General features: G+C 39.5%; 4 protein-coding genes across 4 annotated transcripts; 2 read left to right on the top strand and 2 right to left on the bottom strand.

Moving 5' to 3' along the window:
* Nucleotides 1-17: 17 nt before the first annotated feature.
* Nucleotides 18-3,990, bottom strand: LOC126872577 (GMP synthase [glutamine-hydrolyzing]). The gene is made up of 9 exons (XM_050632686.1): nucleotides 3,837-3,990; nucleotides 2,765-3,039; nucleotides 2,443-2,655; nucleotides 2,065-2,362; nucleotides 1,421-1,898; nucleotides 1,096-1,337; nucleotides 832-1,002; nucleotides 314-745; nucleotides 18-231 (listed from the first exon to the last, which is right to left on the bottom strand). The coding sequence occupies exons 2-9, from the start codon at nucleotides 2,983-2,985 to the stop codon at nucleotides 130-132; spliced, it is 2,157 nt and encodes a 718-aa protein (XP_050488643.1). The 5' UTR covers nucleotides 2,986-3,039; nucleotides 3,837-3,990; the 3' UTR covers nucleotides 18-129.
* A 184-nt stretch (nucleotides 3,991-4,174) lies between these two features.
* On the top strand, nucleotides 4,175-5,367 carry LOC126872580 (cytochrome b5 domain-containing protein 1). Its single transcript, XM_050632688.1, has one exon. The coding sequence runs from the start codon at nucleotides 4,521-4,523 to the stop codon at nucleotides 5,145-5,147; it is 627 nt and encodes a 208-aa protein (XP_050488645.1). The 5' UTR covers nucleotides 4,175-4,520; the 3' UTR covers nucleotides 5,148-5,367.
* A 102-nt stretch (nucleotides 5,368-5,469) lies between these two features.
* Nucleotides 5,470-8,215, top strand: LOC126872581 (malate dehydrogenase, mitochondrial-like). Its single transcript, XM_050632689.1, has 6 exons — nucleotides 5,470-5,876; nucleotides 5,948-6,237; nucleotides 6,916-7,173; nucleotides 7,253-7,385; nucleotides 7,677-7,879; nucleotides 7,938-8,215. The coding sequence occupies exons 1-6, from the start codon at nucleotides 5,702-5,704 to the stop codon at nucleotides 8,031-8,033; spliced, it is 1,155 nt and encodes a 384-aa protein (XP_050488646.1). The 5' UTR covers nucleotides 5,470-5,701; the 3' UTR covers nucleotides 8,034-8,215.
* Nucleotides 8,216-16,239: 8,024 nt separating this feature from the next.
* LOC126872285 (uncharacterized) lies at nucleotides 16,240-23,671 on the bottom strand. The gene is made up of 6 exons (XM_050632013.1): nucleotides 21,185-23,671; nucleotides 20,556-20,665; nucleotides 20,259-20,433; nucleotides 20,010-20,196; nucleotides 19,499-19,733; nucleotides 16,240-19,425 (listed from the first exon to the last, which is right to left on the bottom strand). The coding sequence occupies exons 3-6, from the start codon at nucleotides 20,310-20,312 to the stop codon at nucleotides 19,065-19,067; spliced, it is 837 nt and encodes a 278-aa protein (XP_050487970.1). The 5' UTR covers nucleotides 20,313-20,433; nucleotides 20,556-20,665; nucleotides 21,185-23,671; the 3' UTR covers nucleotides 16,240-19,064.
* Nucleotides 23,672-27,176: the final 3,505 nt, after the last annotated feature.

Here is a 27,176-nt window from a genome sequence, read left to right as displayed (position 1 = left end):
AACTTCGAATTCGTACGTATTTTTGTAATATATATATATATATATTTTTAAATATATTTTTTACTTTGTAGTTGTTACGCGCTGGGAAGGTGAAAAAATAGAAAGGGGTGAGTTAGAGATGAGCGTTTACTACTCCCATTCGGTAGTTCCTGGCGGTTTAGATGTTAAGTCGTATAAAACACGCGAGATACCGGGTATTGAAGATATTTCGGTCACCAATTTCTTCACCACCTATGGAAAAAAAGAAGTATTGATTTCTTATGCTTATATCTATTATATCGAATATGTATACACACATATGTATCAAACTTACATGTAATGGCAATTCCTTCCCAGGAATAGCTGGTGTGCCAGTCATAAAATCATTAGTAACGAATGGCCTAAGAACAACTGAACGTTGGCATGAGGGTATTCGAGAAGCAGCGTCGCGATCGAAATGTATGGGAATTAAAACTACTGGCATTTGACTGATTGCTCCCATACAACCATTAGTAGCTAATACTAAGTTTGCTACGTGATCTGCTTGTCGAAGCGTAGCTATCACATTCGATGTAAGATGAGTTGGTGTGATATCCGTTACAGAATGATGTAGGTGAGGACCAAAAATGAAGCACACACGATTTACATTATGACATACTCGCGGAATTAGTTTTGCGAGGAACAATAGATCCTTCCAATCTATACCCTCGGACAAATTTTCTTCGCTAGATAACCCTACTACATAGCTGTAACTTCTTCGATCTCCCTACATTGTACAGTAGATGTTTTAATCCTTGTAATCAGTCAGGAGGATTTATTAATCAGATTATTCGTAAGTGATGAACATTATACCTGTACTCCTACACTGCGTATAGGCAAGAGTGTTGCAGAAATATGTCGGTAACTTGAAAGCTGTCGTAAATATTGGCGTTCAGATTCACTAGTCGCACCTTCTACACGATTTAGTAATCCGTGTTTCTTTTGCAGCATTTGTTCGTATTCGGCCATTATTTTAACTATCACCTTGGATCAAATTATTAATTTGTTATTTTATGGGTTTTTTATGGAGAATGTGTTATTTATTATTCATTTTATCGATACTGTAGACGAAAATACCTGTGTTTCTGAAAAATCCTTATCCATATAAGGTTCATCTGCACATAGAATGCGTACAGCAAGTCCGGGACCGGGATACGGATGACGAGCAACTAATGATGCTGGTAATCCAAGATCACATCCTAATTGTCTTACTTCATCCTTATGAAAATCTTTTAAAGGTTCTACTATATGACCTTGTGCTCTTAGTGCTCTAACGAGTTCACTGTCATTGTGATGCGTTTTTATCGCATCTGCTTTACCTGATAGAAGTGTTTATATTTTATGTAAATTTGTTGCTTCTAACAGATATGAAAGAACAATGCATTTACGACTATTAATTTACCACTAGCTAATGCACTCGCACTTTCTATAAGGTCAGGCCTGAGAGTGCCTTGTCCAAGAAACACTTCTTCTGGCTTCAAACCCATCTCTGCCATTGCTTCATTGGCTACTCTCACAAAAACATCTCCTATGATTTTTCGTTTCTCTTCTGGGTTGGTTGTCGCACACAACATTTTAGTTAATCTAGTTCTTGGGCTAGTTGCTGTTCCACATATTCCTTTGTTGTTTATAGTATTTGCATTGGTTACTGGAGTAACGTTATCCAAGGGTACTGATGTAGTCCCTTGCATGAAGCAGCGACCGGCATTGACGACTCTTAATCGAATTCCCAATTGTGCTAAACTTTGTTCCACAAATTGTGTCTCTCCTTTCCGCATAAAGCCATTATTGATATGCAAAGCTATGACTTGTTCCTTATTTAAAGCTTTATGTAATAATGCTGCACATACCGTAGAATCCACACCGCCACTCACTAATAACTATGATTGTTTTTTTCTATTTTAATTGACAATCACATTTTATCATACATTATACTACGTTTCTCAAATATTTTCAACAATTTTACGAATCTTTTCAAGGAATACGAATTCTAGTAAATTTCTAATAAAATTACCTAAATGCTGATTATATAAACCTGTATCTTACCAAAACTTTTTTGTTGCCAACTGTATCTTTGATATACTGGATACACTGTGCCTCCCGACCGCGCAGCGTATAATTACCAGTGAGGCCAGCAATACCAAACAAAAAATTGTGTAACATTGTTTTTCCATTAGGTGTAAGATCTACTTCTGGATGAAATTGTACTCCATACAAATTCATTTTATCACTTGCTATTCCTGCTATAAAGTTTGATGATCTCCCAGTGATATGAAAGCTATCAGCCACCCTATCTATACTGTCTCCATGTGTTAACAGTACCATTTGCTCTTTCTCCAAGCCCCTGACAAATTATTCATTTTTTAAATATCTTACATTTAAAGGTAAAAGCACGGAATGGATCATTTGTTTCGACTCACTTACTTAAATAATAGGCACTTGGAGTCTATTTCAATGGGAAACTGACCATCTTCTCTGCCTTCTTTACTTATTACTGTACCACCAAATTCTTTATTCATCATTTGCATTCCATAACAAATACCTAGTACTGGAATTCCTATTCTGAAGATGTCTGCATCATATTTAGGTGCATCTTCTGCATATACTGAACTTGGCCCTCCAGAAATTATGATAGCTCTAAAAATTTATATTCAAAATATAATTAGTGTTTGTATGTTCATATATACATATGTATATATATAAATACCCGGTTTCTAATATAAAAACAGATGATTTGTGATCTTACTTATAACCCTTTTCTTGGAGAGTGAATGCAGATGTATCCAGGGGCAGAATTTCACTGTGCACATTTAATTCACGAATTTTTCGATCTATCACTTTACCATATTGTGCCCCTGCATCCAGAATGGCCACTTTTTCATCGACACACGCCATGCCCAATGTTGCTTCGTTAGCTCCATTATTTCTCTCTGCGCGAAACAATAATCCGTCCGCGCTTTTTTCCATTTCAAAATTTCTTGTATTGCTATTGCTATTGCTATTGCGGTGATTTGAATAATCCTATAAGGATATGACAAATTCAATGAAAAATCAAATATAAGTAAACAAATAATAAAATAACACATAAATCTATTTTTAGCTTTCCTGAAAGTATACTCAAACTTAGCTGCTATAATGTAACAAAGAACAGGATAAAGAAAAATTTTTCCATTTGTTAAAATTAAAAAAATGTTGTGGCAGAGGAAAATTATATGATTGTAGTCAATAATAAAGCAAATAATTTAAAAAAATGATCTTTTATATTATCATTTGAAGTTAGATCAGCAGTTTATTAGGAAATAATTCTAAGGTGCATACTACCTCAAGTTCATTGTTTATTAATTACTGTATCATTTTCATGTTATTGAAAACAGATGAGCAAAATTGGATTACACACTACAATTACAAATGTAAAGTTTTTTTATTATATGAGACTGATGTTATAAGCTTCTCATTTTAACAGATGGAAAAGATATACAAACAACCCTGTTACAAATAATATCTAAAGATATCGCTGCATGTAAATGCTATTATAGTATGTCACAACCCAGTATAAGCTCTGACAACTACTGTACATTATAGATATTTGATTCATATGGGAAATTTATTTGAAAATATATACGTGCATATTTTATATTATTTAACGAATGACCTAAATGATGTTTTGAAAAGAACCATTAAATATGACGTTCAACAAAAAATAAATAACCGGCCGTAAATTTTATGAGCACGTTTCTTAGAAACGAGAGTACTATAATAGCATATCTACTACATGTATCATCTTTTTAGAGACCAGTAAAATGCATCAAAAGACTTACCAAATTATACGAGGCACAGAATATTTCACGCCCAAATCACCAACTAACGTAAAATTAATTACAGCAAAACAGAATGTGCACTCTTTGGACGAGGCAGCCATTCAATCGCCTGCAATAGTTACAATGCAGTGACTGCCTTCAGCTTGAAAGTAACGTAGGAAACCAACAGTATAATCTAAAAGTTCCTAGTAAAATTCAATACTTATTACATTAGTCGATCAATTTTTGAAAAAATATCATCTTATATGGTGAACGATGATTGCTACTTTGCGTACCTGCTGACACTCCACCATTTAATATTTTTTCTTCGACAACTGTTTCTCTAATTATCAAGCTTGCCTATAATCCGTCTAGTTTTTTCGTGGAATAGGACGAACATGAAGATAGTAAATTCTGACATTTATTGAGCAGCATTTTTTGGGCATGTTTAAGGATTATATGTGTTTATTGTTTTTTATATATTTATATAATAAAGCATACTTGTAAATATATCACAAGGTTAATTGTGATCTGTCTCTATGATGTTTATGACTGAATGTTAATTCAATACTCTTGACTATCTCAAAACTGCAGCAGTCATATTTGACGTGTTAAAATAAAAAAATTATCTTATCGCGCGAATGTTTTCTTGATTTAAAATGTTTCGACATAGTTGCTTAACATTGCTTTAAAGCACATGTATGTATGTATACATATTTATTTATTTATTTATATTATATAGTACATTCAAATGAAAATCACCCACGACAAATTTCAGTAAAAGGGAGAAAACGTAATAAAGGATATGGCAGATTTTGTAAAATGTCATTTGTAAGTCAATCTTGTTTGTTGGAGGAAAAAGATATTTGCAGAACTAGTAAAGATTTTACAGATGACGTATCCAAGGCAGTCAAGTATTTTCTACCGACAGAAATTGCTGTTCATAATACAGAAATTGATTGCTGGATTTCGTATCATGACGTAGTGTATGATTTGACTGATCTTTGTAAAATTTGGGCGAATAAAAGGGAGATCAAACCAATATTAGCTTATGCTGGTAAAGATATAAGTCATTGGTTTGATCACGAAAAAAATGACATTAAACATTACATACATCCTGTTACGGGAGTATTGGTACCATATTGTCCTCATGGTCCGATTCCGGATGTAACACCTTCCGTAGTACCTTGCAGTACTTGGCGACCCTTAGATAAATGTCCTTGGTGGCTCGATGAAAAATATAAAAAAGGATACTTAACCAAAAATGCACGTCCATGTAGAATTTTAAATGTCCTCGTCGGAGTACAAGTTATTATAATGGTAGAATACTAGATGTTTATCGTTCAAAGAAACGGATCTTTATTTTATTGTAATAAAACGTGTTTACAATCGACGTGTTAATGAAAGAATTTCGTAAAGGTCTGTGAGGAAGATTCCATTAGGCGTATTCAAGAACGTGCTCTTATTTATAACGAAAATGGAAAATCTTATACGTGGAAGTTTGAAGGGAAGGATTTGAATATCGATTTAACTTTGACAGAAAATGGTATTCCAGATGAACGAGATCGTTTTGTCGCTTGCGGTCTCCCTGAAGATTATTATATTCCATGTCTCATGTGTTATTATAATGAAAAATCTAATAATAATACAGATGAATAGGCAGAAATGGTGGGAAAAATTCTAGGGTCTATACATATGTATATGAAAGTAAAATGAACATGAATTATTATTCGAAGAAAAGTTTCCTACGGTATCATCGTATAATAGTTAAAGCAAATACAAAAGATGGCACCACGACCACTTTAGTCAACATAAGTCAGCTAACTTTCATTTAAGGAAATGAGAACTTTATCTCGTTCAGTAGGCCTTTATAAAATTCAACGACAATGTTTTCACTTATAACGATTCGTACTTTTCGAAATTTGACATCGCGTATTTCTCACGACAGATATTTTTATCCTCTGACTAAAAAGAATGCTTTTCAAATTACTAGTACACAAATTGATGCCTTCTCTTCGAAATCTATGAAAGTAGCTATTTTGGGTGCTGCTAGCAAGACTGGTAATTTAGGTTACATTCCCTTCCTTTTTCTACTGTATATTTTACATACTGATTACGTTGTCACGCTACAGGGAATAGTCTTTCACTGTTTCTGAAACAGTCACCTCTGATCGATGAACTGGCAATTTTCGATAATAAATGCGTTTATGGTCTTGCGCTGGATTTGAATTATATCGACACGAGGTGCAAGGTTAGTACGTGTAATTGTCCTGAAACGAGTCTCGAGCACACGCTCGAAGGAGCGAAAATAGTAATGATCGTAGCAGATGACAGGATCAAAGAGAACCAACACGAAGTCTTGAAATCTAATGCAGATAGGCTATCAGATCTACTGCCGAACGTTATTAAATTTTCACCTCAGGTAACGAACTAGGCCGATTAATGATTATGTTCTTTTTATTATGAAAGAGTATCTCTTAGATATTTTACTCGTGAAAAATATAGTCACACATACAAATTTTCCTACACCTTTCAAAACAGACCTTTTTCTTTTCTTTTTTAAACGAAGCACATAACGACGTATAATAAATGTTTCTTAATACAGGTATAAAAGAGTAATGAAAAAGTTATTAATTGTTTTGGTATAGAACACATTTACTTTGCAGTAAAATTTTGTAGCATTTTATTTCAGTAATAAATGGATGTTTTATAGGGTATTTAGGCTTATAACTGAGACAATAAAGATGCGTTATGGATTCGTATAATGGCACAACACCATGTTTTCTAGATGGTTGGCCGCTGTCTTTTTTATATGTAGTAGCTGACCTCGGCTTTTAACGCCCTCACAGCTTCATCGATTACAAGCAGGTTGTTTTCGACATTCTTCGTGACGATTTCAGACAAGGACAAGGATATTTGTCTTTGGTCATCTACATACCATTTCCTTTATAGCGATGTCGATGATGTGTTCCTTTTCGTGCCTTGTCTATTTTATTTCCGACCAAATTTAGCTTTGTAAACCTTTTTAAGGTCCGACCTGCAAGGCATCAATTTCAATGTCGACTTCTATGGCGAATATCTTTGGCCTTTTTTACTTTAGGCTATGGTCGCAGTCGTAATGAATCCGATAAATAGTTTAATACCTCTGGCAATGGAAATGTACAAAAAGGCTGGAATTTACGAGTACAATCGTCTTTTCGGTGTAATTAATTATAATTGTCTTAGAGCGAATACCTTCGCCGCAAAATTTATGGGTGTTGAACCAGAATGTATGATAGTACCTGTAATTGGCGGAGGTTGCCCGAAAACGTGTATTCCACTTTTCTCTCAAGCAAAACCTTCCACCGAATTATCTCAGGTTGTAAAAATTTCACTAAACGTTTCACAGTGCCTTTCTGATTATCACCGAGTAATCGATTAGTCCATTAATTAATTAGATAGAGGCTAGCAGATTGACACAGGCTGTAAGAATACCCAACGAAGAGTTACTGACATCGAGCAAAGTTAAAGAGAAAACATTCTTAACTCTGTCTTTTGCGGCTGCAAGATTTTGCATGTCTCTTTGTAAAGGTATTGTTACACTACCGTCCGTAAATTACAGAATTCTTAGTTTATCTAACAATAGATATAAATGAGCGTTGTAATTACTATTGCCATTATTAATTATTCATTATTATCGGAAACAAGCTTTTATTTACCAAGTTTTTCAAAGCCATTCATTATCACACGGTTATGGTTGTTTTTCATCTCATGATGAAAATTGGCAAGTGTTTCCTGTTCTACGGACAGGAGTGTACATCAAATACGCAATATTTTTCATAATTAGATCAAAAATTCACATTTCGTTATTGAATTATTTAGCCTTACGACACGAAAGAAACGTGGTGGAATATGCATATGTCAGATCATGCATGATACCACAACTGACATATTTCGCTGCTCCCTTGGAATTAGGTCCTAATGGAATTCAGAGATATTTGGGTATTCCACCTTTGAGCGATTACGAATGCGAGCTTCTTAAAGCAGCTATACCTTGTTTAAAGGAAGCTATTAAACTTGGAGAGGTAATAAGATACTAAAAAATTATTGAGAAAACAAAATGACATCCTTAACTCTTCGCAGACTCTTGCTCTTGGACACGAAAATATTTCGTCCGAAGTATGCCCGCAACATACCGATTCGTGTGATCAAATAAATTCGCCTCGTACGTCTTCTTAACAAACGATGATCGAAAGTATCAAATATTATCTTTCGTACACTACTTTGTTTTTATCAAAAAAAAAAAAAAAAAAAAAAAAAAAAACAATCATCGAGAAAGTGCATTGAATCATCGTAAAAATGGCTTCGATCAAATATATGTATAAAGTTTTCGAAATATATGTATAATTTTTAAGAAAGTACGGTTAAAGTTTCATTTAATAAAAGGACATTTCATTTGCACCAACCTAATTTGAACGTTTACTATATGAACATGCTTGTTCCGTCTTATACTCTATCGACGTTATTATCGCATATGCGCATAGATATAACGGTGATGCTCTAATTATAACAAGTCCGTTGGTTTCGTTTCGCGAGTCTCGAATTTACTCGTTTGTTGTAGTTGTGTATAAGCGACTTAACTAGCGTTGCCTAAACAAGGAAGTCTTTGGATCTGATAAGGACAAATACAATCCTGGTCTCAAAGATTCTAGAAGCGAACGCGGTTTTCGAAGAGCCACCGCATCACCGTGTCTCAGGTTACCAGGTAGATACGTGCAACAAAAGTAGAAGAAACTCGTCCTTTCCGCATTCCCGACACGCCATGGTGTTCCCAAGTGTGCGCGGCGACTGCAGACAAGATACGGACGACTGCAGCTGGCAACTCTTTGGCAGAAGGGATTATTGCGAAGTTACCAAGAGAGGGAGAACGCGCGGGTGTTACCTATTGCAAATCTTCGCTAAGCAAGTCTTAAACTCCCTACATTCCAGCGCGATTCAACCATAACTATGGCGAACAGCATAACAAAAATATAATAAATACAAGGTAGAAAACACAAGCATAGCACAGTGATCCAGGAGGTTTGGTTGCTCGATGATCTAAAAAGCATAATGATTTATTAGCTTATAGATTGCATGCGGCTATTATCCAGTGAATTTAATTCAAACGATAATATATAGCTTTCAGGCTTGAAAATTGCATTATTTTTCCAATGGTTTCGAGGTTAAACGTACCTATTTAAAGAGCCGTTGTTTGGTCCTGTGTGTGCTACCATACCTACGCACCATCTTCATCGAATCGTACTGCCACGCAAACTCGTTCCTCTTATATCGTTATTAACACATGGTCGTCCTTTTTCATCGTACGTCTCTTATTCCACTATTCGTTTTTTTCGATTCCATTACGCCGATCCATTGATTCGAGGCATAATCCGATGCTTTTAATGAAACCTCGATTGCAGCTAATGCACTGCTTAAATAGCTTCGAGTAACTATCCATCTTTCTGCTATAAACACCACCAGTCGACCTTGATGGTGTAAGCGATGAGAATCGTTCTGATGGGAACGATGAGTTTCAACGTGCTATCGACGCATATAAAGCGGTAAACCAAGTGGAGAAGAAAACAATTAAAGATAGGCACGATTGTCTTTCTCGTCGATAAAAATCTCGTAGTAGATTACATAGTAATTTTCAGCAATGTAAATACTACAATTTGTCATTTTTTAATCAGATGGATTATCCACTGGCGGAAGTTTGAAAATCGGATGTTTCTCTGATTCGTCTCTGACGGAACATCGTCGAGGATGTGTACGCTTTTACGTGGTTCTTGCTACTGTAACTTAGGTATGTCGGTAACGCCAGCAACTTGCGCAGCAGGAAATTAATCGCATAGTTTCTCACGACATAATAGTTGCAATACCCATCTGCTAGTATTCTCGTCTCCGCAATTTGTGTCCATCATGCGCTAAAAACTTGGTGTCTATCGATAATTGCTTTAATTACAACGATGTTAACGGCTTCTGAAATCTTAAAAATACACGTACAAAGTTTTTCTCGCCTAATGAGAGCGAACTTACGCTAACTGGTATATTTAACGACGGCCGTTGGTCAACTAAAATCCGGGGTTCGTTTAGAAATTCCATTCACATACCGCTGCTTCGTACTGCATTTTCGACGTATACTATCGTTCAAAAGTATTCGCACACACACGTTTGCTTATTCTCGATAATACGCGATTTAATTGCAGAACCGCGAATAAAAGTTAGACGCCGGGAAATAAATGGGAGCGGTATCAGCGTATTAGTGTATTTCTTCGATCGGGATTCGATATTTTTACGATGCAAGTTGCATCGACAAAATGTTTTAATCGATCCAACGATCCACGCGATCGTAGGTATTCGTATAACTGTCAACATCGATCGAACGAACTCAACGATTCTACCATCTAGAAATACATAAGCTTGTTGGTATTCGAGCATTAGAACGCCTCACACGATCGCTTTTTCTCCGGCAAGGCTGGCGCCGTCTGGCTCTTTCTTGTTGAATTCTTCTAATCAAAGAGGTTATCGAGGATTGCGTAGTATCGATCGGCCGTTCTTCTGCTCAAGGACGTAGATTGGAGGACATACATCGCGATTAAGAAGAGAAATCGCTCCAAGTGTAATAGTCGAGAAAGAATCCGTCTTAATGTCACGTTGCGTGAGAATATCCTTTGAATCCCTCCGACCGTGTCACCATACAATACATTTTCTCTCGTTAATCGCTTCATATGCGTTTTCCTCCTGGTTTCCTTTCCATTACGAACAATGTGTTAAAGAAACTGGTAAATACGGAGTACCGTATTACCAGTTAGTAAGCGGTAATATTTTCGGTTTAACGCCGGTGATACAAATTCATTAGTGCGATCGTAATTTTTCATAGCCGCTAATTCGTCACCTAAGGCGTTCGCTTGAACGATCAACGTATTCTAAGGACCGGTTATGAGGATGTATTAGGAAGATAAGAGGATACAGCAGAACAAATGGGCGGGAGGTGAATGTCCGAGCTGAGACCATTTGCTGATATGCCAAGTATCAGCGAGTTAAGACGCTAATCGTATCGACTGACAGTCACCCTACATACCTTACCTTCGTTTCTATCTCTTCGATTTTCAATCGGTTTTAACGTACTTGCGAATCTCGGTATCATTCGTTGCGGTTACAACGAAAAATCATGGTATCGATAGGTTACGTTCTGGTAGAATTTTTGTGCCGGTTGGTCGAAAGTATAGGGTCCGTTTTCCACCCTGATAGACTATATGCTTCGCCGGTGATATGTATAGTAACAATAGTGGGTATTGGCTATGCCCGAGATAGGTAGAGGAAAAAGAAGAAGGGGAAGAGCAGAAAAAGAAAGGGATGATGGGTGAACGGCCGCTGAATGGCACGACCTTCCGAGGAGGCCGGCTGAGCGGCCGACCGGCTGTACGACGTGGTTCTGCATGTGCACTCCCCCGCAAGAAGCTTCCGCGTTCGAAGAAGCACTTGAGGCTAGATGCGCGGAATATCGTGAGGAGCTTACGGTTTTTCGATGTAGGATAGGGCACAGACCAACGTACCATTGCTCGACATCGGGAAAATTCTACGAAATCTTTGCGCTAACGCGCACAGATGCTGCTCGATGCTTGAGAATACGATCCCGGATCATCCATTTCGTTCGTATATTCGCTCGATCGCTCGCTCGTTCGCTCGCTCCGCTCCGCTCCGTTCTGTCTCTCGATAAAGCGAAACCGAAGTCAAACTGTGTATCGAAGAGAAATCGATAGATCGCGGGGCAGTTATTGGTGTGCTTCGAGGCGATATTAAGTCGATTCGTTACGGCGTTACTCGCAGAGTTATCTGCCGAGTTGCATAGCGCGGCAGAAGATAGTGTGCCGTCAGCGTGCATACCTGTCCCTACAATCCACATAATCTTATTTAAGTACGGTTCTAATAATAGTTCGAGCGAACTTTTTACCCCGTCGGTATTAGCGGACGGGGTATGTATATCCTATTTTCTCTCATTGTCAATGAAAAATACCTCGAGCCAGCAAACCGGCTGTACTCTCGCGGCAATACGGCTGCTCGCGTGGAGCTCTCTCAGCGGTGCGCAACGGGGCATAGGAGTGCAGTGACTTTGCACCGCGACTGCGCCTAACCTCGCAGATCGTCCACTAGTTTTCTCTCTTTTCTCCTTTCACTATTTACCTCCCTCTTTCTATGGTGCATTCAGATCCACCTACATCACCGCCATTGGCGCCTCTACGATCCTCCGCAGAGATCCTGCTTCTTGGGCCAAGGCGAGAGCATTGTTGCCAGGAGCTTTTAAGGGCAAAGGCATAGTTCATGCGTTGGAATCGCACCAAGCGTGGCTTGTTTACGATGCCGTGGCAACCAGATTGGCTTTTTCTCCTAGATTGACACGCATGCTTTCGATGTTTCCACCACTATAGAAATCATAGTCGTGGAATTTAAAGATAAATGCAATGTATCGAGATGTCTCAATTATTTTTCGATACACCAAACGTTTGAACTTAATTCCTTGTTTTGCGAACTTTTAGAAATTAAAAAGTCTGTTTTTTTCTTCTAGATCGATATTGAACTTCGGTTTCAAACGAATTTACATTTGATTCGATGCAGAGGCATTTCGAATAAATTTCTACACCGTTTTTAACCGTAATACTTGGAATCGTGACTTTTAGAAAAATTCTAGCAAACATCTTGGAAAAGAATTCTTACCGCGGCCTTGCCTTTACCGAAACACGTTTCATCGTTTAATACGTACATAGCGAGGCAATGTACCATGCACTTTTAAAACAATGTGCGTATCTGCTCGAGGCATCGCTGCTCGAATCCTTAGATACGAGAGTGGAACTGAAAGAGAAGAATCTCTTTCTTTCATGCAGCAGAGCGCGGCTGTCTTTAGTGAACCTAGACCTCGGAGGCATCCTTGAACTTGACGATACTCGTGAGGGCTGAGAAGAGAACTACGCGTTGCCACTCGAGGCACTTGTATCCAGTTATACGTGCATACTTCTATTTTCACATATTTCGCTTCGGTTCAAATTTTAGGGTAAAGTCGCAAGTGTCAGATGCTCCGTTTCTTCGTTAGTTCGTTTTTCTTAAGTGTTGAGAAAATTAAACTTTTAATTAGCAGAGGAATAAACGACGCGAACTTATTGGACAATTTAATGGAAAATGATTAAATCATCGTTTTCTTCTTCAAAATTCTGCACGACTATCGGAGTTGGTAGCAAACAAGGTATAAAATATTCCGCTGCGAGACGCCCGTTGCATTTGTAATAGCGATGCGACGTTGTAAACAAGCTGAATGTTAAAAATGAAATAATAAGCGTATTGTGACGTCGAGGATTCATCGTTTATAACGTTCTGTCCTGAAATCTTTCATCTTTTCGTGCACGGTAAAAACATTCAAGAATAATTATAAATTATGATAGTCATGGGTGTCCCTCCGTCAAGAACTCGCGTAATTTAAGATCAACACAAGGAACCCCACCGCGAATACCAATTTTGCATAATCGCATATTCCACTCGGCTCTTCGCTATATCGCGGCAGGGATTCACGCGTGCTTATTTTAGAATGTCTAGGCAATATCTTTGTATAATGGCCAAGATGCATGGACAACCGTAATTGTGCAGATTTAAATGTAAATATGAACAATGCTGCGAGTATGCTAAGTTGGAAATCCGGTAGTTTCACGGTAAGAAGAGGCGTTTTGTATCTCGTAAACTTGCACTTAACGCGAGCTGATATTCTCGTTTGGAGACGTCATATTTAAGCGAGTTTATCACGAGAAATTATTAGATAATCGTGGCCTTAGAAACTAGTTATATAGCGTTGAAGTGGTCACCACTTCTAAGAAAACTCTACATCTGGTCTTTTTAGTTTCCTCAAGCACTGAAGCCATTGACAGCGTGTAGACAAAAGATTGCGACGAGGGCAGACCATAAACAGTAAATAGGCGACGTTGGCTTCGGGGTTTTCGGGATTTACTCGGGATGGAAAACTGTCAAACACATCGGTTTATCAATATTCGCGGCTGATTCGCGAATTATAATTTCTTACGAGGAACCATATCTCGCCCAGGGACTAAAGTCGCCGCGTGATCACGAGATATTCGATTCTCTATGAACATTTAGCGAAATATACAGCCATGGTTACACAATATCTTTGGTAACGTGGAAAGTGTCGCGTTTCATGACCAGTTTTCAATCGTAATACTTCTGCGGCTATAGACCAACTACGTTAATGAGATCTTTGTAACGGGATGCGTTTCTTGCCTTGATACTGGTGCTGCTTTACGGAGAACAATAATTACCATCAACCGTATCATTCGTTAGATAACGAACTATAGAAAAACATAACGAATATCGAAATAATATGAACGAAATCGTCATGTTGTAGTATTTACCGCGCGATAAAATTACTTTCTAGCAAGCAATTTTCGATCGAGATTTTTAAAAAACCGCGGCTTTCAGAAGAAATTTTATGAGACTAGGATTACGACACATCGTTTCGATAAGTTCAGGTTGCATCACGTCACATTACGACTACATACTGATATACGTTGTTAATGAGTAGTCGGAGCTCACGGTACTCTGCGGCTTACCGCATGGATACCTTCATCAACTTTTTGATAGCTGCTGAGATCCGCTATAATAATACCGATGATGATGATGATGATAATGATGACAATAATAATATCATCAACAACAATAATAATAATGGTAGTATCTAATCGTAACACGAGCAATATTTTTCTGCAATGAACTTTCTAATCGTTCGTAACTAAGCGTAATTCCTGTACCGTGATCCGTGTATATTTAGCAACGAGCATTAAACGACCATTAACTTTATAGATGTTTTTTACGCTCGGGTGCTGGGAAAAAGGTTAAGAACCTGATATATCCATAAACTCAGGTATCGCGAGCAGCAAAGGAATATACAGAACTTTCGTTTTTTAACCAGGGTAAGAACTTTCGTTGTCTTTAAATGTAACAGGCTGTCTTCTCCTTCGTTCTTGCAACAAGATGGATTTATCACGTTTATCTTATATACGGTCCTCGTGTAAAGGCAATGGAGCCGTCGCTTTTCCCTTTTACGTTTGAAATACCGATGTCCGAAATGCGCCATCTCATCTATATTTACTCTAATTATACTTGTTTTATTTCACAAATTCTATCAACTCGGATAATATTGTTTATGATCGTAAAATCGATCACGCAATAAACACGAATTACGTAAGAGTAGAAAACTCGTCGTAGCCTCAGCGACGAATGCACTGCTCTGATTTATATTTTCATGGATCGATGTTAGGGTGTTTGGCGCGCGTTGAGGACTATCTATACGTATCTCTCGGTGACCGCTCTTGCGTATAACGCGGTAAACGAAGACACGCGAATGTGGTTAGATACTCGACTGAAATTCTAGATCCACGCGTGTTTTCCTGGATTATAAATTATTCCGTTCTTCGGAGAAAAGTCGACAGATCTTCATCATCAATTTAGAAAATATAGGCATTGGTCGAGATTCGTCTTTTTCGTTCGCGATTACCATTGCCCCGAATGTAAAACTTGGTCCACTCTCGGAAACATTCGATTATATTGGATGGAATAGAACAATATACGTATACGTAGTAAACGTTCCTTGACAACAATGGTCCCAGTCATTTACCATAATGTCACATTGTTTCCGAGTAGCATGCTCATGGAACACACCCACGATTCTGTTTTACCAGATGGTAAAAAACGGATACAACAGATAAAGCGTACAGCTTTGATGATTATTATAAAATCATTTTCCTTTCTACCGTGCCACAAATCTTGATTTAAAGCAGCGTTCCAGCATTCAGAGACACTCAATTCTTGTCATTCTGAGAACGATAGTACAGTTCAAAATTATATGTTGCATACAACGACTTGAGTGTATTTAGCGATACATGCGTTTTAATTGATATATATATATATATATATATATATATATATATATATATATATATATATATATATATATATATATATATATATATATATATATATAGGTCTGATAAACGGTTCGATTTGATATCGTAACGATAAAGTGCAATCGTGTTCATAAGTATTATATCACTGATATTAGATAATTCAATACCAGACTATAGATAGATCTATATACCAGACCATATTTTTAAAGAAACGTTAATGAAAAAAATTTATTAATAACATTTTTCTATAATAACATTAGTCAAACTACGCGAGAGACGTCTCAGTACCTCCGCGTATTCGCGGCGGGAATATGATTTACCTTCGACTTTGCAATTTGTTCGTTTCAAGTCCAACCGAGAAACGAACAATTTTTTTAACCGATTTATCTTGTACTTGTTTCTATCTCGTACCGTAAATCTTAAAAAGGAATGCATCGGTCTTCGAAGTTCGCGTTGTAACGAGAGAAACGATCGTTGGAATCCTTTCCACGGAGATCTTCTGCGAACGATAGCAATCCAGTGTATACAGGTTGAAAATAGAAAAAACTTTTTTCATCCTAAAGTACGGAACTGGATTTTATCGAACATGGCGAAATTCGGAGTAAATTATGCAATCGTCTTTTCCCGTTGCGATTGTCGTCTTCCTAGAGAGATTGTTCGTCTTGTTAACCGCCTCCACGAGCTACCGCGGTATCGCGGATATATCCACTCGTAGAATTGCGAAGCGGAAAGATCGCAAAGAGGGAGAGAAGGGAAGCGAACTCATCGTTAACTCTAACGGTCCCTCTGGATCTCGGTAGTCCCGTCTCTCTATGATCTCATGACCACGATCTTTGTGCTTTTCCTTAGATTCAACGACGCTTCTCTTCCTCTTCGACCGATCTTTCAAATTTGCCCTTCGATTCTATTCGCGATTTTAATATCAAACGCCTCGAAATTTTTTCTAGACAAAATTATAACGTCGAGGAATATAATAATTATACGTTTGCTAGAAAAACCCGATATAAGGTATATTTAATAGATAATATAACAAAGTAAAAATCCAAATCGAAATGAATTTAATTATAGCTTATCTCGTAGGATATAAATTTTGTTTTATCTCTTATCTAGTTTTCTCGTTCCTTCGATGATCCTTCTCTTTCTGTCCGCTTATTTTTCCTCTCGTACGGCTCCTTGGTGTTTTACACGCTACGTAATCAGAGTCGTGACTACCGTTCGTTCGCACGATGGAGCCACACGAGGGATTTCGTTCGAAGCTGTTATGGATGGAGCGAAGCTTAACTCCCGATCAACTATCAACCAAGATCATAGGTTAGTTGGGGTCGGTACTCGTTTAACGCTCTTACCTTTGCCTAGATGTACTGACGGATATCTAACACATCGGCTTAAATGGGAAAACCGTTCTTAGATGTATTCCCTTCCTGACATTTTCTATTTGCAAGCAAAGAGAACGAAAGGAAATGTTCTTACAAATTACCGATTCCATCCTCTTCTTAACGAATAACAAATAATTTCGATTTATAACTGCTTAACGGTCGTAAGAATTTAATACCGTGAGGTACTGTCAGCATTTCGACATTAATGGCGTAATAACGTCCATGAGCGTTGCTTTATGACACCACGTCTAATGATTCGTAGTTAGATTATAGGAGCACCAGCCGATCACGAAGATGAAAAGTACAGTGACGAACAAAAGTATCCGCACCGAACGTTTCTTTACGAGATATCGTACGGTAAACGTAGTTTTTTAAACGTTTTAAAACATCTTTTATCGGCTCCAGTTAGACTATGATATAATTCCTTTCCTTGTGAATTTTATACCGTCTCAACAATATCTAGAAGCAACACAATCTCTTTTGCGATACCGTTCTATAGCTGTATACGACTATACCAGTTACCATGATGTGCACTGACACTCCCTCTATCCAGAGAAAGATTTGCCGCTGCATTTATCGTGGGAATAGAAGAATGGACTCGGTGTTTGAATTCTGCATATCCCTCAACTAGCCACGTTTTATTTCCCCATTTACGTTTCATCCGTTATAATATGACGATTTATCACCGTAAAAATGTATAAGATGGTAATTCGAGAAAGGGATTTTTAAATACGATATTAACCTATATGGTATGACAAGTGTTGCTCACGTTAGTTGAATACGAAACGATCGAAGAACGCCAAAACATAAATGGACGCGTGCAGCATGCGTTTGTCGGTGAATGATTAATAATTCTATCGCGTCCGATGGCTGGTTCCTCGTAAACTCGTTTCACTGGAAACACCGTAACGCTGATCCTCTGTATCCCTATACGTTTCGCAAACAATCTTTGTTCGACGACTAAAAAAAAAAAAAAAAAAAACGTTTCTATTGCGAAATCCATCGCTATTAAAATTTGTACGATCGAAATTGCACCGATATCGGTCTCGCTATAAGCCGGGCTAGATCCTAGATATTAACGTTCGATAGTATTACTTGGTCGTAAAAAGTGTTTGACGTTTTATCTGGTGAAGTAGGTTACGCTATTACTCGGTGGAAAAAAGTCGATGGAGCGAATGGTGACTGCAGGTCGGGTGGTGCAATCTCGGCGAAGTAAAAATTCCGTAGCCTGCGCCTGCGTTCCCTTCCTTGGCACGAAGTTTAAATGTTAGCTACAATAGCGTGCCATGTCAGCTGAATCGTGTCGAAACAAACGGGCGAGAGGTTCGACCGACGGACCTTCTATTCGAGTTAAACCTGCTGTACAGTTTGCATTAATGTTCTTTGGAAAACTATACAGAGCGAAATGTCTAAATCGCTTATCCGAAGGGAATTAGTGGATGCATTAAACCGAATCTGTGTTTCCTCCGCTCGACATTCGCTGTAACTGGCCATTACGTTGTTATTCTTGCCGTTTCTCCGAATCGAGATCACGAATTTTATCGTAGTTCTTTAAAGTCTCGTACAGAATAATGTAATTATCGCGGAGCTGAACTAATCGGTGCCATAAGTTAGCGTGAATCACATCGTTAGGTTTCGACTCCGCCTCGGCCATTACCTAACGGAACAGCGAGAGTTTCATTAACAAGGTTGAAAGTGCAATTGAAAATCGTTGTTACGATCGCGTTGATTCGAAAGCGAAATTAACGCGTTCTTCGCTATATCGCGGCAAAGGTAGGCAAGAGTTACAATTAACTGTAAGGATTACTTTGTCGGTGGTCCGTCGTCCGCGATTCACTTGAAGGTACTTGAGATGAAAGAACAGCTCGTAAGCCCAACAGTCGATGGTTTCAGTGTTACGAGTTGCATTCGTTAGTTCGATCGGAGGCGATGTAGCGGTCAAAGCAATTGCTTGTAGCCAGCGTTTCAACTGAAGTAGATTTGTACACATTTTGTTTCATCGAACATACAGAGAGATAGAGAGAGAGAGAGAGAGAGAGAGAGAGAGAGAGAGAAAAGGAAACGCGTAATTGCAAGTGCAAAGAATTTATGAGAATCCTTACGGTCGTAGTGTCGTTAATGAGTTTCACTACAGCAGGTCTCATGATATCGATAAGTTTCCCAATAATCGTGGTGTCTTTTTTTACCGTAGTCACGTAAGTCGAAAGAGAGCTATTCCAATTCGGCGGTCCACATTGTGCGTTTTTCAACTCTCGCCTTTATAAAAAAAAAAAGTATCCTTTAGTTTGCTCTTTCCGCTTAATTTCTAGTACTTCTCGTTTGTACCTACTTTTGAAAGAATGTTGGAATTATGTTGTCCATGATGTACTGTGACGGAGTAACGACGATTTTCTTTGTACATGTCGCCAAGCTGCTGACTATAAATGCTAAAAGTTGTCCAAGCGGTCCAGGTCTTCGACGTACGTTACAACCTGTTATACCTCGCGATCGATAGTATTTTCTTTTACAGATTCCATGTCGCGATCGATTGCGATCGCACATCGAGAGAGAGTAGTAACTGGAAACTGCGGGAATCAGCGCAAAAGTCCATTACGCGCGTACACGTGACTTGTATTTTCATCAATCCTTAAAGGCTATCACGAGTAAAATTTCACCCCGTGCGAATTTCGTTTTAGTACTATCAATCGTGTAATAATACCACCGAAAACGACGATGTTGTTTACTCTTCGCGTAGTATCGCGAACAACGATAAAAGATTCGATTCCATTTGGTTAAACCTGGTTAATTTCTCGATCGAAACGAATTTTCACCCGTGACAGCCTTTAAGGGTTAATAATTACCGCCGAAGTCTGAGATGCTACTTAGATCGCAATTTTTCGCGGTGGAAAGCGTAGATTGGCACTTGACTTCCCGATCGATCGCAGGTTCGTTGAATTTATTATTTCTAACAGATTCCGGCATGTACTCGTTGACGAAGTTATTCAATTCGATGATCTTGTTTGGAAATGTTTCTAAACAATTAAAAGCCTACACGGAAATACAGTAAATGGTATAAGGGTTAAGTAGGAAGGGATTGTTGTATTTCGTACTTCTTGATGAAGACGCTGGAGACACGAGGCCTCGCCACCTATCTCGGAAGTCATCACGATGTTTCGCAAATAGTTGGCTAATAGTCGTAATTGAATATCTCACGTAAATTTGGACCAACGTTCATCTTGGCATCCCCGTAGGGTGAAAACCAACGACCACGATTATCGGACTAACCTGCAAAGAATTCGGAAAATTTTCGACAATGAACGATCGCGATCTCCATCGTGGTTATAGGTATGAATATAAGTACGAATGTACGTGAATCGATGCTAGCGAACTTATTAATTTTTCCTTACCTCGGAACGAAGTTACTGTTTTATCTGACCGTGATAAACTTGTCGTGAGATATACACTTGATATCCTTTTCTACGTGGCTCCCATTTGCACAGATTTTTCGAGAACGGATCTACGAAAGAGTCAAATGTAAAAAAAGAGTATCTACGACTCGTAACATGTAAAACTATATAAAATAAAACGCAAAGTGGAATAATAAACGAAATAAATCAGTATTTAAATTCCATTTCTATAGACGTACTCGTAAAAAAAATATGAAATTACATAAAAATTCGTAGCCCGATAATGGTATTTCAGGGGAGAGTGTTGAACGAACAACGTTTAATAGCATATTTTTCATAGCGTTGAAAAGGTAGCTGATAGATTCCACAACAGGTATCACGCATGTGGTCGTGTTATTACGACCACGAGTCTGTTTTCTACGAAACAGAGGCTCAAGATAAATAGTGTAACGAGCGATTCGCTGTGCGGTGTATAGAATGTATTCAAAAGCAGACGGTTAATGAGAATGCAATGGGCGCCTTAACTCCACCTAACATCGGCGAGCTGGAAACGGATGTGCTTCCAGATTTTTCCTAATTAAGATGTGGCCGGTGCAACTCCATTACGTAAAGCAACCATCTTGATTTACCGTTCGACTCGACGGCGATCCGGCTGCAACAAAACCTTTATGGTCACGAGAGAATTGGAAGGACTCGAAAAGGTCCGCGGCTCTTGTTCTACCTCCTTCTTCTTCTCTTTCTCTTTTCTTCACCATGCTCTGGTTAGTCGTCGTCTTCTTCTTCTTCTTCTTCTTCTTCTTCTTCTTCTTCTTCCATGTCTTCCTCTCCTCCGCTGTTCTTTCCCTTCCTTTTCTTTTCGTTTCTTTACGTTCGTGTCCGTAAGTTTTGCGGAGGTGCCGAGGTGAGATCTCCTCAAAGATCTACCTACGATGCACGACCACTATTACTGGCACTGGCAAGGGTTGCCTGGAATGTGATGCAAATTTTATACGAATCAGTTACAGCGCGGACCGTCCAATACCTCTACGAATCTAAACCTTTGATAGGCTCGGTTAAGATCGTTGAATGGCAAGTGGCGATCTTCGGTATAAAAGCAACAGTTTTCATAGGAAAAAAATTCTTTGGGTCTTATTGGAAGTTTTACAAGAAGATAGATAATACAGCAAAAAGATTGCGCTATCTGGAGTGTAAAGACTGATACGGATGTCGGCGGCTGACAGTGTGACCAAAGACGGCCTCGAACAGAATGAGAAGTGGAAGGAAGGAAAAGAAAAACAAGGAGAACAGCCAGAAGAAGAAGAAGAAGAAGAAGAAGAAGTCAGGAGGTATCACGGCCGAAGACATTTCTATGCGCGCCCACTGTCAGCGAAGATAACTTACGACTTGGCGGAATGGTAATGACCGTGGCAGACATTCCGTCCTGTTGCAGATTTAATAGACTCGTCCTGATAGGGGGGTACGAAACATGTCACCGCTCGTGACCAACCGAGTCGAGCCAATGATTTATCTCGATGGACACGTCTTGTCAACACCATCACGATTTTGAATCCCAACCGGGCTACGGAATAGATTCGCTATCTTATGGCATTTCTTATCTCATGTTCCGAAATACCGATGTCATTCACCAGATCAGTTTTCGTAATGTCCTCCGATCCTTTTTAGAATAGACTATACACAGGGACTATACATATTCGATCCTATCGTCGAACATTTCTGCAAGTAAAAAGTAATTCTTATATTTGAATTTAATTATAAGAAATTTAAAAATACCTAACCAAGTACGTAGATTGCGATAATTATAGGTAGTAGACGAAGCAACGTTTGCCAAACAGGTATCTATCTGGTGATTAAAGTACAAGGCGTAAAAACGAATATCACTGGTTGAAGAATCCACTGGTCCGACCAAGATCCGCTTAATCTCTTTGCGATGTAAAATCTTGTTCTTTCACGATCGAGTTCTTACGAAGACGTCTGCCATTTTTAATTCAATTAACCTGTGGCTATCCGTTCGCAGGTTTGTATAATACGCGCGATCAGTCGGTAAATAACGCTAAATGATTCGATCGCGTATTTGTGCAAAGTATGTAACACGTTGATAGCCGAGCAGGCAGCAGCTCTAATGCAACGTGTTAGCTTACTGGAGCACGCGATCCTGTTGGAGTAATCGTCATTTGCCGCCGTGTACGTACCATCTTATGTATTTCTTCGCGTAATCGCATGCAACTTACTTACATTTACGTACACGCGTGCAAACACAGATACAGCGTGACCCGTTCAGTGAAAGCAGATTACAAAGATATATTTAAATACAAGAAGCACACTTATGCAGGATTTGGTATAAAACCAAACTTATCGTTAATAATTATGGTCTTTTTATTCCCGCTCATAAACAAGGTAATTGTTAACGATAAAAGCGGTCCGAGGACTGCGATTATAAAAAATGGCGATAAACGATGATGTTTGTTAGAGACACGAGTAATTTACTTCGTGCAGTAACGAGGTCGACGGGGACCAGCGTAAACCTCAATAAAGATAAACTTAGCCCGGCTGCTAAATAGCTATATTTAAGCTCGCGTCTCTTTGTTCGTAAGATTGTCGTACTTACTTAATCGGATTGTTCCGAACGCTACGGACACGGTGTAATTCATGAAACGAATGTGAATAGATTTCATAATAGGAGAAACTCTTTAGTTGCTTTCTAATGGATTCTAGCCAATGAACCGACGTTGTAAAGGGATTTTCGAGTTCCTTTGTTCGTGTCTCCTATTATACCGGCAATTTTCTTAATTCGAACCACACGCCTGTAGAAGGCAGAAAGAGGGAGAGGTAGGAAAGAAGTTAAACGATTTATCGTTGTCGCAATCGCGTTAATTGAGTTGGCACTGAACGCGTACGCGTTGACTCTCGATGAAGCACACGTCGCTCGGTCATGGAAGATTAAAGATAACACACGCGCGTTTGGCGTAGCAACAGTTGGGTTAGGTTTTTCCATGGAATCCGGCAATGCTACGTTTCGTCGTCGAGTTAAAGGACTGACGTAACGAGACGTGACCTGCAACTCGATAAACATAGGTCTTTGAAAACAACGGAAGTTGGACGTGGTCGAACATTGACAGCGATCGGTAAGAAGTCGATACTGTTCTACCGTACACGAGTATAAGTGCGACTGGGAGGTATTAGTATTAAACGAAGAACAGGATGTATAGATTACGGGACATCCTTGTAGAGTAATAAGTTTACCGTGACGTGAAAAATAAAGGGGAGAGATTTAACCGAGTTAGTTTATAGTCTCTTGATTATACCGACCCGAGGCGAGTAGTAGCGCGCGTGTTTCAGAACGGCCTTAGTCCGACCATCTGTCAGCACATCTGCTGTTAGCGAACGATTAGATCATTTCTCGATACCTTTTCATGCTGCAATTACCTTTTCGCAATGTATTACGCATTTGTATCGAAAGATTTATCGACGCGTCGATCCGTGAATCTTCGAATAGGAAAATCGTTAACACTGTTTTGGTTTCTATCGTTGCGCCGATAAGCAGCCGCATGACTTATTATAGGAGGAGCGTTAATACGATGTAAAAGCCAGCCACGGATGAATAACTGGAGGCAGACCAAGGCGAAGATTGGTATGTCGTGAGCTTGCCGTAAAGTTGCAGCGGTGTAACGCCGTGGCGAATCTCCTAGCACCTATCTGAAATGGCATCTGGATTTTTGCAGACACTCGTGTCCTGCGAGCCGCGATATCGCGTATTCACGGTACGTTAGAGGCTCTGCTTCCACGCAGTGTCTTGCACGCTAATTACAACGTATCCGCGGCTGAGATTGAATGCGGGCGATATTTCATATAGGACAGAGCGCTCTTGCTTGCGCAACAACGTCTAATAACGATTGCGAAAGCGATACGTAAGCGAGGTTCCCGTAAGGGGATCGAGGCCGAAGAAAGTACATGCAGTCTGCTTCGTCCGTACAGAGAAAAAGGAGAAACGTATAGTGTCGCGCGATACCGAAACCGTATTATTCGCCGGATAAAGGACGATTCGAAGCTTCCTTTTGCCATTAAAACTTGATAACACGTGTCCTATCTTTTGTATTCGTATATAGCTCGTTTGTGATCGTTCTACCTCCGATTTTCTATTCGATTCGACAATATAATTGCCGTAATTAAGGAATCGTTGGACGCGAACAACTTACACAACGAAGTAAACAGCAAGACGTCGCGTTATGTATGTAGAAAACTCACGACCGAGAACAGAGGCACGATCGCAATTGGTAGTGCATGTGCCTTTCTAATTTTCGCATGGCGCAACACGCGGTTCTTCCTCTCAAGACCGAGCCGATTAGCATTTCTGGCTAATCGCGTTTCTACGAATTTAACTTAATTCCTACCACCTTCTAGATGATATGCACGTTAGGCGCGGCAATATTTCAATTTCGATTCACTATTCATTGGATGATCGAGCAAAAGGGCATATCGAACGTATCAAAGACTAATGGCTTCCGTGACAAAAATATTTTTGCTTTCTTTCTTTTCTTATAGACTCTCGTAAAAGAATATTTAATTTCTATTCGATACAGTGCAAAAAGATTTTCGCAATACGGCGATCAGATTTTACGTGATTCGTTAGCTTTCTCATTGATGATTCTTTATTGCGACTCTTGTTTGCTGGCGAGATTCGTCTTGATGGGCCTGCGATTTCAAGCCACCTTTATTATAGTCGAAGATCTAGTTTTCTCCGGCTTATCGCGCGGCAACCATCTAAACGTTGTTGTCACGTAAGACCCATCGGGTAGAGATCCACTTACGACGGATGCGCGAACTCGTCCGAGGCATTGTGCACACCATGCGGGATAACCTGGACCTTATACGAGGCTGATTAACTCGAGGAACGTTCTTATTATCAGCGAACGAAACTACGTTACGGGTTTGCCGAAGCATAAACGTGAGTCGCGTTCGTGCTCGGTTCCGACTTTTATCATCGATATCTCGAAACGGTCGAGCCTTGATTTATCATTATGATCGTCTCGATATCAACGACACGGCTTGCCAATGTCGGGAAGTCGTTTCTTTTCGGTAGATAATTCTAAGACATATTTCTCGTTATCGCGGAAGAAGTTAATGGCCAGACGCGAAAAGTTCACGCGCAAAATAATCATCCGTTCCGCATTCCACCCTGCACGATTTCAGACGATGGTAGACGTGATTCGTGGAGGGTAAAGTTTTGGGACGCGGGATACGAGGAAAGGTACTCATTTGCGTGTCCAAAGTGACGCAGCCGCGGAACACGCTCACCCAGAAGCAGGAACATCGTGTTCCTGCCATTACGGTTATTGCGAGCCGTGACAGAGGCATTTAGATTCAGCTGGAATGCAGCTCTGTAGCCGCAATAACAGGTAGACGTAAGGTAGTAACCAGTAGGAATCTCGCTTAAGGGGGTCGGTGTCTTTTCCTGTCTTTTCTTTGCTCTCTTTCTACATAGAATCTCGTGATTCGAGTGATTCGTGTGATTCACTTTCTACAACAATTACAGCAATGCGTTCCTTCCGCTCGGGTAGCATTTCAGATCGAAAAGATAACATGCCGTAGAAATATATCTTGAGAAATGGTATAGCCTTTGTATACAAGATCGAAAGCACGAAACTATAAATTTACGCGTTAGAAATGCCCGATTTAAATAGGATAAATGCGTGCAAGTGGTGGAATATAATTCTTTACGGATTCAACGCACGGCATTCCTTTAAAACACGACGTAAACATTATGATACGATAATATACGATATAAATGACAAATGCACTCGGTGGAGCGCGCAGGCCGCTAATTATGCAGATTGGCACCTAACGTAATGCTCGTTAATTAACCGCATTGCCTATTTTATATGTTCAGGTGGGACGGAAGGACGGCCGGGCACGGCGCCATATTGCCACACCAGAGCTGCCTACGCTTTAAGCAATGTCGTGTGAAACGGTGAGTCGTTTACGATTTATTGCAAAACCACGCGCGAGATTGTACGCTTCGAACATTCGTGTCTTTCGGTTATCGAAAAATATATTACTTTCGATGATGGGTACGTGGCTCGATGAAACGTCAAATTTTCCCCTCGTTGGTGAGATTATTTCAAGACTTTGGAGGATCGGCAAGGATTTACGACACAACCGTGAATTCATTGTCCTCGAAGGATCGAAAGGTCGGGCACGAAGGTCGAGACTCGATACCGCGATGACCTCTTTGATCGTGGCTCGTCTTCGGAGGTCGAACGGTTCGTAGGCGTTCCAGGAAGTCGCGATGATCCTCGAAGCCGTGTATGAGCGTGTTGCACATCCCTCCGGTACTTAAATCGCTCCTCACCTATGCTTGATAAAAGCCTAGGTTCCAGTGACGTTTATCGTCGGTGCATATACCTTTAAACGCATACGAGCGTACAGTCTACAGACTACGATAAGAGTTTGCGCTACCACCGTCATCATCGTTTCCTAACATCGGTAATTTATACTCCATTGTAAGCCCGTCAAGTCCTGACGTCTTCATCCACCAAGGGTGTCTTCGATAATCGCGGTATCCACGCCCACGCGAACGTATCCCACTCTGTCTTTTCATCGGTATACGCGTGCTATTCAATTAAA

The sequence above is a fragment of the Bombus huntii genome, chromosome 13 (genome assembly GCF_024542735.1).
Source record: "Bombus huntii isolate Logan2020A chromosome 13, iyBomHunt1.1, whole genome shotgun sequence".
Classification (NCBI taxonomy): domain Eukaryota; kingdom Metazoa; phylum Arthropoda; class Insecta; order Hymenoptera; family Apidae; genus Bombus; species Bombus huntii.
Note: the sequence above shows the minus strand (reverse complement) of the source record. Positions and strands in the feature narration are given on the sequence as shown.